The sequence below is a fragment of the Microtus oregoni genome, unplaced genomic scaffold (assembly GCF_018167655.1).
Source record: "Microtus oregoni isolate MIOR12 unplaced genomic scaffold, Mior012 000056F_ref0000123, whole genome shotgun sequence".
Lineage (NCBI taxonomy): Eukaryota > Metazoa > Chordata > Mammalia > Rodentia > Cricetidae > Microtus > Microtus oregoni.
The window spans coordinates 1891852-1909828 of NW_024543832.1; the positions used below are offsets into that span (position 1 = coordinate 1891852).

Below are 17977 nucleotides of genomic sequence, written 5' to 3' on the forward strand. Positions count from 1 at the left end.
TATGTAAGATATGCATGGATCTACATAAGAAGGAGAAAAAGACATTATCTCCCGAGTAAATTGGGAGTATGTGTGTTGTTGGAAAGGGTAGATGGGAAGGGGGTGAAGGGAGTAGAGTAGAGAAAAATATATAGCTCAATAGAAACAATAAAAAAGTTATGTATGTTGGAAGATCACATATAAAGTAAACTCAGGATACAGAGATGGCTCAGGAACTAAGAACACTGGCTGCTTTTCCATATGTCTTGAGTTCAATTTCCAGCAACCACGTGGTTGCTCACAGCCATCGATAATGAGATCTGGTACCCTCTTCTGGCCTGCAGGCAGAACACTTTACATTAAAAAAAAGTAGTTACAATCCCCCTGCTTTCCCAAGGCCCGACCTCCTTCCCTTCTAACTTTTCTCTCCCCATCTCCCCTTACCCCCAACCCACCCCACCCCAAGATCCCAATTTTCTCCCCGGCAATTTTGTCTACTTCCCTTAGCCAAGAGGATAACTATATGTTTTTCCTTGGGTTCCCCTTCTTACTTAGCTTCTTTAGATTCACCTATTGTAGACTACGTGACCCTTATTTATGGTTACAAACCAATTATGAGTGAGTACATCCCATGTTCATCTTTTTGGGTCTGGGATACCTCACTCAGGATAGTGTTTTCTATTTCCATCCATTTGCATGCAAAATTCGAGAAGTCATTGTTTTTTACCGCTGAGTAGTACTCTAATGTGTAGATATTCCATACTTTCTTCATCCATTCTTCCATTGAAGGGCATCTAGGTTGTTTCCAGGTTCTGGCTATTACAAATAATACTGCTATGAACATAGTTGAACAAATGCTTTTGTCATATGATAGGGCATCTCTTGGGTATATTCCCAAGAGTGGTATTGCTGGGTCCAGGGGTAGGTTGATCCCGAATTTCCTAAGAAACCGAAACACTGACTTCCATAGTGGTTGCACAAGATTGCATTCCCACCAGCAATGGATGAGGGTACCCCTTCCTCCACAACCTCTCCAGCAAAGGTTATCGTTGGTGTTTTTGACTTTAGCCATTCTCACAGGTGTAAGATGATATCTCAAAGTTGTTTTGACAGGGGAGCACGGAACCACAATTCTTAGTTAAGGGAACCACTTTAGGGTTGGCAAGAGACCTGACCCTAGAGGGGCTCCCAGGTGCCCAGGCTGAGGTCCCCAGGTGGTTCCTTGGGCAGTTGGGAATAGGGAACCTGAAATGACCCTATCCTTGAGCAATACTGGCGGATATCTTGCATATCATCATGGAGCCTTCATCTGGTGATGGATGGAGATGGAGACGGAGACCCACACTGGAGCACTGGACTGAGCTCCCAAGGTCCCAATGAGGAGCAGAAGGAGGGAGAACATGAGCAAAGAAGTCGGGACCACGAGGGATGCACCCAGCCCCTGAGACAGTGGAGCTGGTCTATTGAGAGCTCACCAAGGCCAGCTGAACTGTGGCTGAAAAAGCATGGGATAAAGCTGGACTCTCTGAGCATGGCGAACAGTGAGGGCTGGTGGGACACAAAGGACAATGGCATGGGGGTTTGAATCTGCATAATGTTATGGCTTTTTGGGAGCCCAGCCAGTTTGGATGTTCGCCTTCCTAGATATGGATGGAGGTGGGAGGTCCTAGGTCTTACCACAGGGCAGAAAACCCTGACTGCTCTTTGGACTGGAGAGGGAGGGGGAAAGAAGTGGGGGGAGGGGGAGAAGGGTGGGAGGAGGGGGCGTAGGGGGGGAGGAGGGGGAGGGAAATGGGAGGCTGGGAGGAGGTGGAAACTTGTTTTTTTTTTCTCCTTTTCTCAATAAAAAAAGAAAAAAAAATAAAACATTTTAAACAACCCCTCCCCAAAAAAAGTAGTTACAAATAATCTATTTGGAACCATTCCAGCCATTCCAGACCAAGATAAAAGGTCTATTAAATTTTACAAAGCTCAAATTCAACAGTTGCCTTAAACTGCCAAAGAAAGCAAAAGCAAAGCCATTTGGAAAACATAAAATTATCCTTGGTCTTCTTTGCCTAATGCTAAAAATATGTCTCTCTGGTCACTAAACTTATTCTCCTTTGAGGAAAACAATTTGTGAAGGAGTTATTAATTTTACTTAATACTAAGTTAAGGACTATAAGCTAATGACACAATTTAAAGGTAGTGTGGAAATAAGAAATTTTCACAATGAATAGTAAGTCTTTGAATTATGTAAAAGCTGTGGAAGAATTCTATGTTTTTCCAATGTCACTGTAAAAATGTTCATCATAAATGGAACTATAAAATTATTTTAGTCTACTTAGTAGTACATAGAATACCTCAAATGGACTTATCAAAATTTATGAAATTGTTTTGTAAAATGACCCGAATTTAAAAAAAATAACTATTCTTACATTTTGTTTAAAGTAATAGCTTTATATTATACAAAAAATTTCAAATATGAGGATTGCAATGCTGTAATATCTATTTTAAGTCTCAAAGTTGTACTTTAGATTAAAACTGTACTGTGTTTTTAAAGAAACCCAAAAGTGTCATCTACTGTAGAAGTTTATAGTCTTAAAATGTGGCATAACAAGTTTCAAAGAAATATGTCAAAATGCAATGCATGCATGCAAATAAAATATGTCTGTTTTTAATATCTTCTGTTCTTGTCTCCTTAAATTTGCTATTGGAAAAGAGAAATTTACACCCACTTTACAGTTTCTCATAGCTCAGACATTCTGTAAAATTGCCACTGTTCAACATAGAGACTTCTGTGGTTGATACAGCATATAAATTCTAGACGACTTTCCTGAGAAATTAGTGTATGGATCAATAAACATCCTGTCTGTTTCTCTGGCCTTGTCCTCCCACTCTTGGTCCTGAGCAATCTTGCATGAAGGTTTGTGTCTGGGCTCACATTGAAGGCCCCTCACTGTGCCTCTTGTACAGTAGTAAGTAGCAGTGTCCTCAGATCTCAGACTGTTCATTTGAAGGTAGAGAGTGTTTTTGGAATTATCTCTGGAGATGGTGAACCGGCCCTTCACAGATGCACTGTACTCTGTTGTGTAACCATTAGCTTTGTTTCTAATAACGGCAACCCACTCCAGTCCCTTTCCTGGAGCCTGGCGGACCCAGTGCATATAATAATCACTGAAGGTGAATCCAGAGGCTACACAGGAGAGTTTCAGGGAACCATCAGGCTTCACCAGGCCTCCTCCAGACTCCACCAGCTGCACCTCACACTGGATACCTTCAATAATAGAGAATTCCAGTGAGGAAAATGTAACACACACACACACACACCATCCCTCTTACTAATTCCCACCTCTTACTCATGCTCCCACACTCTCAGCATATCTTCTTCCCATAAATTACCTTTAAAAAGATATACAAGGAATATGCATTTTAGCCACAACTTCATGGTGAGAGGTCTGTGTTCAGTGTTGTTCTCTCAATGGGAAGAAAGGGGAACTCAGCACTGGGCTCCCCTGCTGGAGTGACAGAGTCAGGATTGGGCTAGTTTTCATGAGGATGGAGGAGCACAATTTGCATTTCTCCCTTCCTGCTATATAATCAGCTCTAGGGTTGAAACAATAGAGGGTGCAGTTTTAGTTTACAACACAAAAATAACTAGATGAGTTAGTTTTCAATAACAAAGTTACAATGATGTATTTTATCCTTTGTAGATGTGTTAACTCTTTAAATTTTATGATTTAACCATGTCTAAAACTGTGATTACAGATATAATATTATTTTGAATATTTTTAAAGAATTTATATAAAGCTCAATTAATGTTGAATAGAATTATTAAATCTAGAACATTTGTTAAAAATCTTAGATCAGTAGTGTAGAATGCACAAATTCCTAGACTTAATTCTCTTTTCTGACAAATATACATTGAAGAAATATGACCGCTCTTCAGAATTAGCCTTTTATATGTGACAAAGCATACTGAAATCCGATTTTACAATTGTTTGACTATTTTAACATTTTGGTGTTATGTATTTATCATACTTCTGAATGAATTTACCTTTAATTTTAAGATCCTTTAAGAGGCAAAGTTTCCACATCTGCGACAATCAACAAGTCTCCTGTCTGGACTCTAAGCCACACATAGATATCCTTCCATATATCTTCACTCCTTGAAGACATGACATTCTATTGTGTTTGATCAATAAGTCACAGAATGAGGAATCTTGAAATCATGACATACTACACAAGCAGAGAATGTTTGAATTATTATTTTTCACTTGTTGAATTTATTCTCTTTGAAAGAAACCAACTTCTTGTGACTTTTGAATCCTATAGATCATGGCACTACTGTTTCTGTTGTTTTCCCAGGAAAGTAACTAAGGTTTAAATAAATAACTCCAGGTCTATATCCATTTTGCTTTGGAAATTTCAGCGAAAAGCATAACAAGTCCATAGTATGTCTGGATTGTTTTCTGCATTTAAAGGCAAAACATTTTAAGGAGAGAAAACCAAAAAAAAAAATGCCCTTGCTGTCCACTTACTGTACCTGTTCCTTGGATTTCTGCAATTAGTGAGGTGTGAATACAATGTGGTGACTTTCATAGCCCTTCAGTGAGTTTACTATTAGTGGTGTAATTGAATACATTATTTTATTTCTAATTTTTAAGAACATCTGTATTGAGTTTTAAAATTTCTTTACCAATGCACCTTTCTATTAGAAACTGTAAATGTTAATTTCTTTGTACCTTCACCATTATTTTATATTTACTTTCGTGATGAAAAACATTCTGCTTTGAGTGAATAAATTAAAGAAACACTTGGTATTTTTTGCTCTCTGATGTCTAAAGGTATTGAAAAAATATATATACATATATATATATACATATATACATATATATGTATTTATATGTATATGTATGTGTGTATATATATATGCCATTCATGTTTCTTAATCAGAGAATCATCCGTGGTTAATTGTTCTGTATGTTGATTTTTTTTTGTTTTTGGTTTACTATATATTCTAGTCAGTAATATTCATCAAATCTACACAAGACAAGTATTATCTCCCTTTTCTAGCAAACATTTAAAAATATCCAATACTTTAAGAGAACTTCGAGGCTGCACCAAGCCTGCCCTAGACTCCAATAGATGCACCTCACACTGGACACCTGAAAACAGCAAAATCAGTCAGTAAACTATCACAAATGTGTATTGTCACTCTCACTCACATCCATTCACACACTGAGCATCTCTCCTTACCTATAGATTACCTTTAAAAAGAGCAACTAGAATATGCAGCTCAATCTCAAATCCATGTTAGATGTTCTGTGTTCAGTAATGTTCACTGAATGGGAAGACTTGTGAGTGTAGAGCTTGGTATATCATTTTCACCACCTTCATCAATAACAAAATGAGAATAAGTTGAATGAAGTTAAGAAGAAATCTAAGTTATAAGAAGATTAATATAAGGTTAAGAATTGTTGAATATAAAAATAAAATAATTATGAAAATGAAAATAATAATTCAAAAAACCCATGGAATTACAAAAATATAATGGGTTATGTCAATAAACTAAAAATCAAGACTGGAGTGTAATGTCGTGCTATAGAGTCACTCAGTAAAGGCCAAATAGAAAATATTAAAGTTTATATGAGTAGATTATGGGAATTCATTTGGACAGCCTGAAGAGATGTAAGTATTCTTTGGACAAATGGAGTTAGACAAGGCAAAAAGTATGATAGTAAATGCATAAACAATATTTTCAATATGAACATGGAGAAAATGTCCTAATCATATAAAAAAAATAAGATGCCTGTCTAGACTAAAATGGATTGCAGGTAGCATACAAAACTGGAACAGGAAAGACAACATGAGTTCCAAGAAAATATCACAAAAAACAAATGACAGGAAATATTTACTCCTGTCTAATAACTGTTAGTACTGACAGTCTCAGTGTCACAATAAAGTGATTTATACAACAGATTGGATTATAAAACAGAACTATTCTTGTTGCTGCCTCTGAGAATCAGGCCTCATGATCATTCCAAAGCACCTCAGGTTAAAGTTGTAAACAGAGACTCCAAGCAAAAAGAGGCAAACAAACGAGCTATTTTAGTATGTGATATAAATAATGCTAAACCTTTTCTAGGTGAGGTATGAGCTCCACCTGGTGGCCAGGACTTCCACTGCAGCAGTGGTTATGTGTTGGGACACTTCTGTCACTCTAGAATCTGGCTTCTGGCTGGAGCACTTCTAAGTCTAAGTGGGATTTCCTAGTGTATCTTCACTTCTCCCGTAGACTGTCCTACACATGAACATGTGATCATGTAAAGTAGCTTTTCCTTCTCTATGGCAGCTATAGAAAATTGATGCAAACCTGCAAATACTTTAACTACAAGTTTTCGATCCTTATTTTAGGTATGGAACAGACTGACAGGAGATCATGTTCATAGAAAATCTGGCAAAAAAGTATAAAGCAATTCATGTACATATCTACAATTTGAATCCATTTAAATTATTGTCAAAAGCATTAAAATATGTTCTTCATATTTATGATCATCATAGCTGATCCTAACTTCAATACAAGTAGCCTCTCTTCAAACAATCTAGTGAATATGTTGAAGAACTCGGTCAGAACCAAAAAGCAAATGCCTAAAGTGATGAGAAAATCTCAAGCTGGGTGCTATGAGATTCAGGATGAGACTGAAGAGATCATAAAGGAGGGCGGTAAAGAGAGTGAAAATCACCTGAGTCCCAGACCAAGGTAGCACCAAGATTCCATGGTAGAAGATGTTTCTGCATATTGGCTACTTAGACAAAGGAATGGAGATGGATTGGAGGCTGCAAGGGAAAGAGATAATCTGGCTCCTCATTTAAAGAAGTTTTTGATAAACTCAAGCATCCAAAATAATTGAACAGATAGTTTGTGTCTAATTTTCAACAAAACAAAATTTAATATTACAATTTCAAAGACATGCTCTTTCTATCCTCCTTTTCTACCCTTTACCTATGCCTGGTGACCCACTGGTAGAAGCACCTCCTTTACTTATGCATGCTAATTTATGAACTACTTTCTTATTTTACCTATACATGATAATCTGTGATCCACACACCTCCTTTACCTAGGTATGTTTCTACACTCATACACACTTCCATAATTCTAACCAACTGACACTCTGCCTCTAATCCAGTCATGAAAGTTTTACCAGGTTCACCTGTCCTTATCTAGGGGGCACATCACAACAGGGGGTCAACACAGTTTTCTAGGAAAGAAAGCACAGATAGTAAACATTTCATTTCAGTATTTGCTGCCAATATGAATAAAATGAATTAAAATATAATTAACTGGAAATAAGAGGATTAATACAGTTAATCTAATGCAAAAGTTAAGTCATGGTTCATTAATGGTACTATTTATTATCTTGGGATCTATGCAGTCATTGGATGCCATCTTTCAAAATGCCCTTTTTAGCACATGGCTGTGGCAATCAAACTAAGATTTTCTTGAGGACCCTGATTAAGGAAAAAGTGAGAAACAAAACAATATATATGGATGATCAATCAATACCACTGACCTACAGTTTGAGCACAATCTATATAGTAGAAGAAGCAGATGATGGTGAACTTTAGTCCTTAAAAAGTTGGTGCTATAAATGTAGTTAAAAAATAAATAGGAAATCCACAGGAAACCCTCAAATGAAAGCTAAGAAATCATCTCAGTTCTGATTTTCCATGGTGTTTTTAAGAGTATTATTCAGTCAATGTAAAGGCTAAGAGGGACATGTGCTTCCATTCCTAAGCGTTTATTCCTGCTTTCTTCATTACATATCTGAACTCTATGCTCTCAGCTCTTTTGAAAGGGATATCCATCAGAATACTGAGGGAAAGCAATGGAACAGTAAAATTTAACTTAAAGGTGCCCACTGCAGTGAGTACTGAGTGATCCAGTGCTTTAAGAATCATAAGTATCTCAAGCGGCAGAGCAATGATCATGTCCTCTAATAGTGTTTTGAGGAAATCTGTCTTAATGTCTTAGTCTAATCAGATTTCTAAGTAAGTCTTCACAGACTTGGTAATGTAATGAGTAGAAAATTTTCTTTTCAGCCTGTTTAGTATTTGTATATGGGAAGGCTAATTATTTTTTAGTTAAACTTGTAAACACCACTTTTCTGAAGGTATTTATCACCTGTAGGAGTTCCCTTGTAGAACTTATGTATACTATCATATGATCTGTGAATTATGCTTTGATTTATTCCTTTTTAATTTGTATTAAGGTATACAGGTAACAACATCACCTTGATGTTATTTTTCTCATTACTCTAGCTAGAAATTTGAGTATTATATTGAATATGTATGGAAAGAGTGGACAGCCTTGCCTTATTCCTGATTTTAGTGGAATTGTTTTGATTTTCTTTTCATTTAATTTGATATTAGCTGATGGCTTGCTGAATATTGATTTTGCTATGTTTTGGTATGTTGTATTCCTGATCTTTATAAGTCATTTAACATGAATGGTTGTTGAATTTTCTCAAAAGTTTTATCAGTATTTAATAAGATGATCATGTGACTTTTTACTTCAGTTTCTAATTGCGCATTACATTGATAGATTAGCATATGTAGAACCATCCCTGCATCTCTGGGGTGAAACTCACTTCATCATAATTGATGATCTTTTTGAGGTGTTCTTAAATTCAGTTTGCCAGTATTTTTACATTAATGTTTATCAGGGAAATTGGTCTGTAGTGCTTATTCTTTGCCGATTCCTTGTGTGATTTGGGTATCAGCATGACTGAGGCCTCATAAAAAGAATTTGACAGCATTTCTTCTGTTTCTATTGTAGAGAATAATTTGAAGAGTATTGGTAGAGCAATACTCAAATTCATATGAAAAAAAACACAGGAAAAACAAAAACAGTGCTATGCAATTAAGGAAATTCCAGAGGTATCATGATCCCTGATTTCATGCTCAAATACAGAGCTTCAGTAATATAAACAGCATGATATTGGCATAAAACATACAAGTTTGGATTTGAATCAAAGACCCTGACATGAATTCACACACCTACACACACTTGAGTTTTGACAAAAAACAAAGATTATACAATGGAAAAGAACAAGGCATCTTTTAACAAATGGTGCTGGCATAACTGGATGTTGGTATGTGGAAGAATGCAGAATCTCCCAAATCCATCACTCAGCACAAAGCTCACGTCCAACTCAATTAGAGACCTGAAGATAAATCCAGTTATACTGAACGTTATAGAAAACACATTAGTACAGGAGAAAACTTCCCGAAGAACACGAGTTCCACAGAAAGTAGATAAACAGTAATAATTGGGACCTCATAATGCCGAAAAACTTTCATAAGGTAAAGGAAACTGTCAATAAGACACAATGGTAGTCTAGTGAATGGTAAACCATCCTTGCCAATCTTACATCTGACAGAAGACTAATCTCCAAATAGTATTAAAAAACTCTAGAGGGTAGACATCAAAATATCAAATAATATAATTTACAAATGAGGCACACGTCAAAATAGAGAATTCTCATCAGAAGAATCTTAGATGCCAGAAATACACTTAAAGACGTTTTCAAAGTCCTTAACCATCAGCGAAATTTAAATCTAAACAACACTGGGATATCATTTTACACCAGCAAGAATGGCTAAGATCAAAAAAAAAATCACTAATGACAGTTAATACTGGAGAGGTTGTGGAGCAATTGGCATACTCCTCCACTGTCGGTGGGAGTGTAAACTTGTACAGTCACTTTGGAAATCAATAAGGAGGTTTCTCAGAAAATTAGAAATAAATCTACCTTAAGACCCACCTATATAACTCTTGGGCATATGCCTATTTTTTCTCAGTAATTCCACAAGGACACTTTCTCAACTATGTGTATAGTAGAATTCCTCATAATAGCCAGAACCTGGAAACAACAATGCCCATCAACCAAAGAGTTAATGAAGAAAATTTGGTACATTTACACAACAGAGTATTTCTCATCTGGTAAAATAATGGTATCAAGAAATTTGAAGGCAAATGGATAAAACTAGAAAAGAGTTCTGAGTGTGTAACCAAGACCCAGAAAAGCAGACATACTAAGTAAATATTAGAAATAAAGTAAAGGATAACAATGCTACACTTCACAGCACAAGAGAGACTAAGAAACAAGAAGTGATCAGAGAGGGGTGAGTATGCATGGACTTCGCTGGGAAGGAGAAAGAAAAGAGATCTCCTGGTTGGATTGGGGGCTGATGAGATGGGAACTGGAATGATTTGTTGTGGGGTGAGTGGAGGAAAATAGTAATAAAAGAAATGTCTTGAGGATCACATTTTTGGGTCAATTAAAATCCTGGTGTAAAGGAAACAACCATGAATATACAAGAATTACCATAGTTAGGACCCCTAGAAATGGTGGATGGGTAGCTGAACTGGCCATCACATATAAACAGATTGACAACTGCCCCAATTGTCTTCAGAGAACCTTATGGGAAAAAAAAAAAGTATCCAGTGACTTATGGAAAAAAAAATCAGAGATTCATGGTCAAGCAACATGTGGTGTTTGAAGAATCCTGTTTAAGAGAGGGAAGAAGGGTCATATGAGCCAGGGGATCACGGTCATCACAAGAGAACCCACAGAAACAATTCACCTGGGCTCATAGGAATTAACAGACTCTGAACTGACAGCTAGAGGAACTGCATGGGACAGACCTAAGTCCCCTATATTTGTGACTCTTGTGTAACTTGATCTGCTTGTGAGACTCCTAGTGGTGGGAATAGGGCCTGCCTTTGAAGCTTTGGCTAGCTTCCAGGGACATATTTCTCATTGTGTGTTGCCTTATCCAGCCTTAATACAAGGGGAAGAACTTAGTCCTACTTTAGCCTGATATTCCATGTTTTGTTGACACCCATGGGAGGTTTGCCCCTTTCTGAACAGGAACAGAGGAGAAAAAGAATGGGGAAATTTAAGGGATGGTGAGAAAGAATGGCAGAAGAGGAGGGAGGGGAAGCTGAAATTGGGTTATAAAATAATTGGATATAATTAATAAATAAGAAAAATGTTACTGCTTTTACTGACTTACTGTTAAAGATGTGTGAAAACAAAACCACAAAGCGAAAGAAATAATGTTCCTAGGGGACTGCTGAAATATTGATGGAAGAAGCATTTCTCAGCCCATAGGGAGTGGTTGAACATTCCTCACTGTACATGTTTCTGGAATGAGACCCATGACTGGGTAAACACTCACTGTCCACTGCCATAGAGGCACTCTGTCCCCTACAGGAAGGTTTGTTTGTTTGGACTCATAGTGAAGATCCATCACTGTTCTTCTTGTACAGTAATACACAGTTGTGTCTTCAGTGGTCACAGAGCTCAGCCTCAGATTAAACTGATTCTCCAATGTGTTTACTCTTGAGAGACAGATCGTACTTTATGTGTCCATCACTAAAAATTATAACCATCCACACCAGCCCTTCTTACTGGATGCTAACTAATCCAGTTCCATAGGAACCACCTCAAATGTAGTCATGAGTAAAAATACAGCTGAGGGACAGTGACAAAGTTGGCTTCAGCAGACCAGGCCATAACTCCTGCAACAGCACCTTGGACAGGACACCACTGAAGAAAGAACAACAGTAAGTCAGGGGCTCAGAACCAGCACATCATTGTTTTCTACTGCCTGCCTGTAGACCTGACAGCTGAGTATCATCAGTAGAAAAACAAAGAACCCAAAGTATTTTGTGTTCTAGTGAATACATTTACTACCTCCTAGAAAATATTCTCCAGGATGTAGAAGAATCTGTATTTAATAAGATGCTTGGTTTCTGGTAGCTGCACTATAAATTTGGATGTAGGATTTTTCTACAAGTAAATGCATGGAGCCAATTGTAGCTCCACTTTTACAACCCATGTGAAAAGGCTGCAAAGTAGTCTCTGAGACCACAGTCCTCTCTTATTTAATTAGTCTCACAGGCTCTTGACATACAAGGTGAAATGTGCATAGAGGGTTTATCTGTAGCCAGAGAGGTCATATACCCACACAATGAAAGGATGAATGAATGAATGAGTAATATGTGAATTAAATAAATGTCAATAAATAAATGTTGAATTTCACCCTTCACACAAGTTGCTCCAGACTAGCCATGGGGTGATCATATTTGAAGAACCTGTTGAACTGCTAATTTTATTATGCCTCCTGGAAAATAGCAGTGAATTGAGTACCAGGTCTGAGTGCACAGTACAGGGATACCCAAAGCCACTTCTCATCATGGCATAACCCATTATAAGGCTAGCGTTTTCACGTACCATTAGCCTGGAGTTCTCCCTATAACATTTACTCATCTATAAACAGTTCTCTGAAGTGTCATGTTCCCCTGGTTACTACATGTTCATACACTTTACAATACAGTCTGGTTGTACATAGTGTTCACTGTGTGTACTACCGGAGAGAAATTACATGTGAGTGTAGATGTAATCTGATCACCAAAAATAGAGTCTGAAATTGTCATCAGCATAATTCAGGGCAAAAAAGTTCTCATATCTAATATCCTCAAAAATTAAATAAAATAAAGAAAAAATTGGTTCTGGTTAAACCAGAAGAGAAGGAGAGAGGGAAGAGAAGTGTAGGAGAAAGTGAATGAGGGGGATGATAAGGAATACAAGGATTACAATGAGGAGGTTAAGGAAGAGAAAGGTGAAAGGAGATTATGAGGAAGGGAAGAAGGAGGCAAAATACAGTAACACCTTAAATACAACTCCAATCCCTAAGTCTTGGAATTCATTGTGGAAGGGTGTGTGGAAAAATTATAAGATACAGAGAAACAGGGAGATTGCTGTGAGATTATGTGTCCAAGCAATGCTAGGAGCTACACACAAAAGGTCTCACCAATGTAAATGCATAACCAGAAGCTGAACAAGGTTTAAAGCCTAGACAAATTGTTACACTTCATCAATGTGAAAATTTAGCCTAATATAATTGTTTCTTATAGGCATTATTATATGCATGATTTGTTGGTAGAAAACTTCAGGCCACTATAATCTCAAGTATTCTAAACTTTTTTTATTCAGTGCTTAATTCCCTTAAGTGAAAGTGTGTAGCCCAGCTGTAGTGCAGTATAGCTACCCATCTCACAATAAGGTACATCACATAACCAATCACAGTTATTTCAGATGGTATAGGACATAATTAATAGGATTCAAAGATTATAAGATACTTCTAAAGGAGGAGGATATGTCCAATTAATGTTGAATCATTTAATATCGAAGGCTAAAAGTTTTATACAACTTCAGTTGCAAATACATTTTTATTGAAAAAAAATGTATTGCTGTGAAATCTGTTTGTCCTACATGGATAGAGGCAGAGAAAAGTGATGTCATCAAAGCATAATGTTACATGATCAAATTTCTATTCCTGATTTCATTAGGAAGAAAAAAACCAAGGAAGGGTAAAACCCTCCAGTTTTCTTTTTTTTTATTTGTATCAGTTTTAAGAATTTTATACAAAAAGCACTGCAATAGCATCATTTCTGTCTCCTCCCCCATCCCCAAATTTATTATTCTTTAAAAATTATTGTTAGCCCTGCAGTGGTGGCAAATACCTCTAATACAAAGAGTTGGGAGGCAAAGGCAGGTAGATCTCTGTGAGTGTGAGGCCGGCCTGGTGTATAAGAGCCAGTTCCACATGTATATAAAGCCTATTGACTCCATTTAGCTTTCCTAATATTTGTATATGTACTAGACTCATCACTTGAGATGGGAAAAACCAAGTGAAGTTTCTTTGTGAAGGCAACTTATTCTCCAATCCGAGTGGAAGATTGTAATTCACCGATACTGGGGATTTTGTTAGCTAATCCATGGCTTTTTCTCTTCACATTTTTACTATAAATGGTCGTATCACTTTAAGAATATATATATAGTGACTGGTACAACAATGAATATTGCTGAGGAAGTGTCTATGAAATAGAATATAGATGACATATTGCATACCTCCTCTTTCTTCCTAGCCCACCCAGCTCCCATCCAGAACCCTCCCCACCTCGGCCCCACTGTCCTCTTTCTGCAAATAACATCACCCAGACCAGCCAGTCTGGGCACTGGGTCCGAATCATCGGGGCACCCAAGCGTGAAGGCGTAAGTCACAAACAATGCCACACCAATTCGGGGTTATGATTATTAGGGTGGTATTTATTTAAAGGGGAAAAAACTTACAGATCACTGTCCCAGGCAACAGCCCTCTTCGCAACCAGGAAAGGAGTCTAGTTGCAGGCGGAGCAGGAAGTGAAGAGAGAGAGAAGAGGGAAGTGGCCGCTTTTTTAAAGGGAGAGAAACCACGCCCCAGTGGGCTGGTACCTCAGCGGTGATAGGCTGGAGGAGTGGGAGGACCTCCCGCAACACCTCCCCCTTTTGTTTAAATAAGAGAGTTCTAAACCTACTATGAAATTATATACAATAAGTACAAATATCCTATTCTAACTAGCTTAGGTCTTGTATAATAAATAACTTGGCCAAGTCATGAGAGAAAGTAACTACATTTATATAGTCTTCAACCCCATCGAAGATCTGAGAAGGGAAATAATGTTACCTGGGTAATTAGGAAGTTCAGTAAAACAACTTCCAAAACATGCAACAAATTACAGAGACAACTAGCTACCTGGGCAATCACCCAAAGTCACATTAGCAGCGTTGAAGCAACCAACTTTGGCTAAGGCCTAACATAACTGACATACCATTTTCTAAGGCAAGCAACTTTTCAAAACTATCTTACCCTGTCTTGGCAGGATATGACAGTCCTGTTTTATCCATTGATGCATGCTCTGTATCTTTGTCAGTTGTTGAGGTATGGGCATTTCTTTGCCCAAACGCCAGTTCTGCCAAAAAGAAAGGCTCCAGGTGGAGTGTCTTTGGTGCTCAACATTCTCTCGGGAATAGAGTAGTGTTGCCAGGAGCAATTGTGTCTCACTACCACAAAACTCTGAGTTAGATTAAAGGCCATTTTCTACAGCTCTTTGAAGAAGTTGAAGATTATCTATCTATACTGAGTATAATCTCTATATATCTAAAGAACCTGATTAGTCTATTATAAATGACAAACTTAGATGACTATTAGTCTATATAATTCTCAATATCTATCTAACTTAAAGACTAAGACAATAAACGACTGTGAAACAAATGAGGACAATGACCTCCAAATATAAACAATGTACAAATAAACATTGCAGTAGGTAAATATATATCAATACACAATCATTATATAAGTATCTTAATCAGAGGTAGAAATGTACACTGCAATATGGTAAATATATACAATACTATATATATATATCAATACAATATATGTCAATACATAAAAAATGTTTTAAACAGAGGTAGAAACATGCATGCGTACAATAGTCAATATAATTTAACTTTGTATCAATATACAAGAATCTATAGCAATGTATTTGTCTAAAAACAGTAACTCACAATTACAAATCTATTATCCCATCATCCCTCTTTTTTTTCTTTCAAAATGATCCCTGAGCGTATAAAATTCCTCCCCCAACCCTCAATCGTATACTAATTATAATCGACCCCTAAATGATGTCCCTAAACCCAAGGGCAAGTTTTATTGGGAAAGGGGACGTCGTCCTCTAGAATTACTTCCAGCTGTCATGGGGGCGACGTTCTTTCTGGGGGATCCTGTGAAAGTGAAATGATGGTTAAATTTCAAGATCAATGTCTTTTAAAATTGCCAATAGTCTCTGAGTATTTTGTGCAGGTCTGGCCAAAATGTTGTATAAGGTGTGCACCATTTCAGCTAACCAAGTTGGAACTGTCTTGTGCAGCTGGTACCAAAAGCAGGTCTTGTAGTAGCGCTATCAGTATCATGACGTCATATCAACCAGGTGGAGTTGTTGTTATGGGGCCCCATCTTCTTCCTGGAAACTTCAAATGTCACTTCAGGAAAAACTCATTGTTCATTATGAAAAACTTAAACATTAATCATATAGACATATATAGACATATATATATATTCAATGAAAGACATGATAGATATATTCAATGAAAAGTATGATAGATATGAAGAAAAGCAAAGATGTTTTCTAAACTCATATTTCTTTCTGTCCCATATCATGGCTCTTGACATGAGACAGAAACTCCAGAAACTCTGGGTTTTTCTCTTACTAACAGGCTTGGAATTGGAGAGGGACTGAGCCAGAGTCCAACTTCAAAACCAGCTTTATAAATTTAGAAATATGGTTTAATATTACTTACACAATCCATTCAGTTGTCTTGATATTTCCTATTGGGCAGGTATTTTTCCATCTGTCAGTATCCAAACATCCAGGGTCCCTTGAATTTCTCAAAGATGAGTGTTTTCCTGTGGAGATAAGAACAGAACCCTGCCCCCATTCTATGTTTTTCTTACCACCTGTATGAATATCATCATTGTGGATGAGTTGTCATTTCTCCTTTCCAAGAGGTTTCTCCTCTTCAAATCGAAACTTTATTAATTTTGATGGTATCCACAATTTTTCTTCTCCTGTGGAAACAAGAGCAAAACCCCTTCCCCAACGTAGCACATCTCCTGGCTTCCACTGAGAGGTCAGCACATCTTTGAAATAAATCGGTTGATTTAGTTCAGCAGACTTTTCCATTATCCAATGTCTTTCTGCTGCTGTCGTTCCTTTCTCATTAGCGTTAAGAAAATTCAAGGTTAATAAAGCACTATGTAATCTATTTCTGCGGGTATTTTCAGTCCCTTTCTGTTTGTTCAGCATATCCTTTATAGTACGATTTGATCTTTCTATAACTGCCTGACCTGTAGGATTATTTGGTATACCTGTAATGTGTTTTATATTATAATAATCAAAAAAGCGTTTCATTTTCTTAGATACATATGCTGGACCATTATCTGTCTTTATTTGCGCAGGTATACCCATGATGGCCATAACTTCCAATAAATGTGTGATTACTGAATCAGCCTTTTCTGAGCTCAGGGCAGTAGCCCATTGAAAACCTGAATACGTGTCTATGGTGTGGTGTACATATTTTAATTTACCAAATTCCATAAAGTGGAACACATCCATCTGCCAGATTTCATTTCTCTTAGTACCCTTTGGGTTACTCCCTGCAGGCAACGGTGTTTGATTATAGAAAGAACAAGTAGGGCATCTCTTTATAATGTCCTTAGCTTGTTGCCAAGTAATGGAAAATTCTTTCTTTAGGCCTTTACTATTGACATGATGCTTCTTATGAAATTCCGAGGCCTGCAACACACTTCCAATCAATAATTGATCAATCTCAGCATTGCCTTGGGCTAGAGGACCAGGCAGACCTGTATGGGACCGGATGTGTGTTATGTACATCGGACAAAGCCTGTTCCTGATTATGTCTTGTACCTGGATAAACAATGAAGTCATCTCTGTGTCATCTGGTATAAATTCAGCGGTTTCAATATGCAAGATAACTCTTTCTGCATATTGTGAATCTGTAACTATATTAAGAGGTTCTTTAAAATCCCTTAGCACCATAAGAATGGCATATAATTCTGCCTTCTGGACAGAATTATAAGGGCTTTGTTCCACCTTACTCAATTCATCTGACTTGTAACCTGCTTTCCCTGATTTATTTGCATCAGTATAGAACGTACGGGCTCCAGTTATTGGAGCATCATGTACAATTCTAGGAAGAATCCAAGAAGTTCTTTTTATGAGATTAAGTCTATCACTTTTGGGATAGTTGCTATTAATTTCTCCCAAAAAGTTAGCACAAGCTCTTTGCCACGGTTCATTGTCTTCCCATAACTTTTTTATTTCTTCAGTAGTAAAAGGCACTATAATTTCTGCTGGGTCTATACCTGCTAGTTGACGAAGTCTCAGCTTACCTTTTATAATTAATTCAGAGACCTTTTCCACATAAGTTTTTAATTTTTTACTTGGTTTATTAGGTATAAATATCCACTCTAAAATAATATCTTCCCTCTGCATTAGAATCCCTGTAGGAGAAATTCTGGAAGGCAATATGACTAGGATGCAGCT

General features: G+C 37.2%; 1 gene segment (V, D, J or C); it reads right to left on the reverse strand.

Annotated features, from left to right (window-relative positions):
* Positions 1-2741: 2741 nt before the first annotated feature.
* LOC121438509 lies at positions 2742-3421 on the reverse strand. The segment is given in 2 exon segments: positions 2742-3235; positions 3361-3421. Coding segments are annotated over 2 exon segments (540 nt in total).
* Between the last annotated feature and the right edge of the window lie 14556 nt (positions 3422-17977).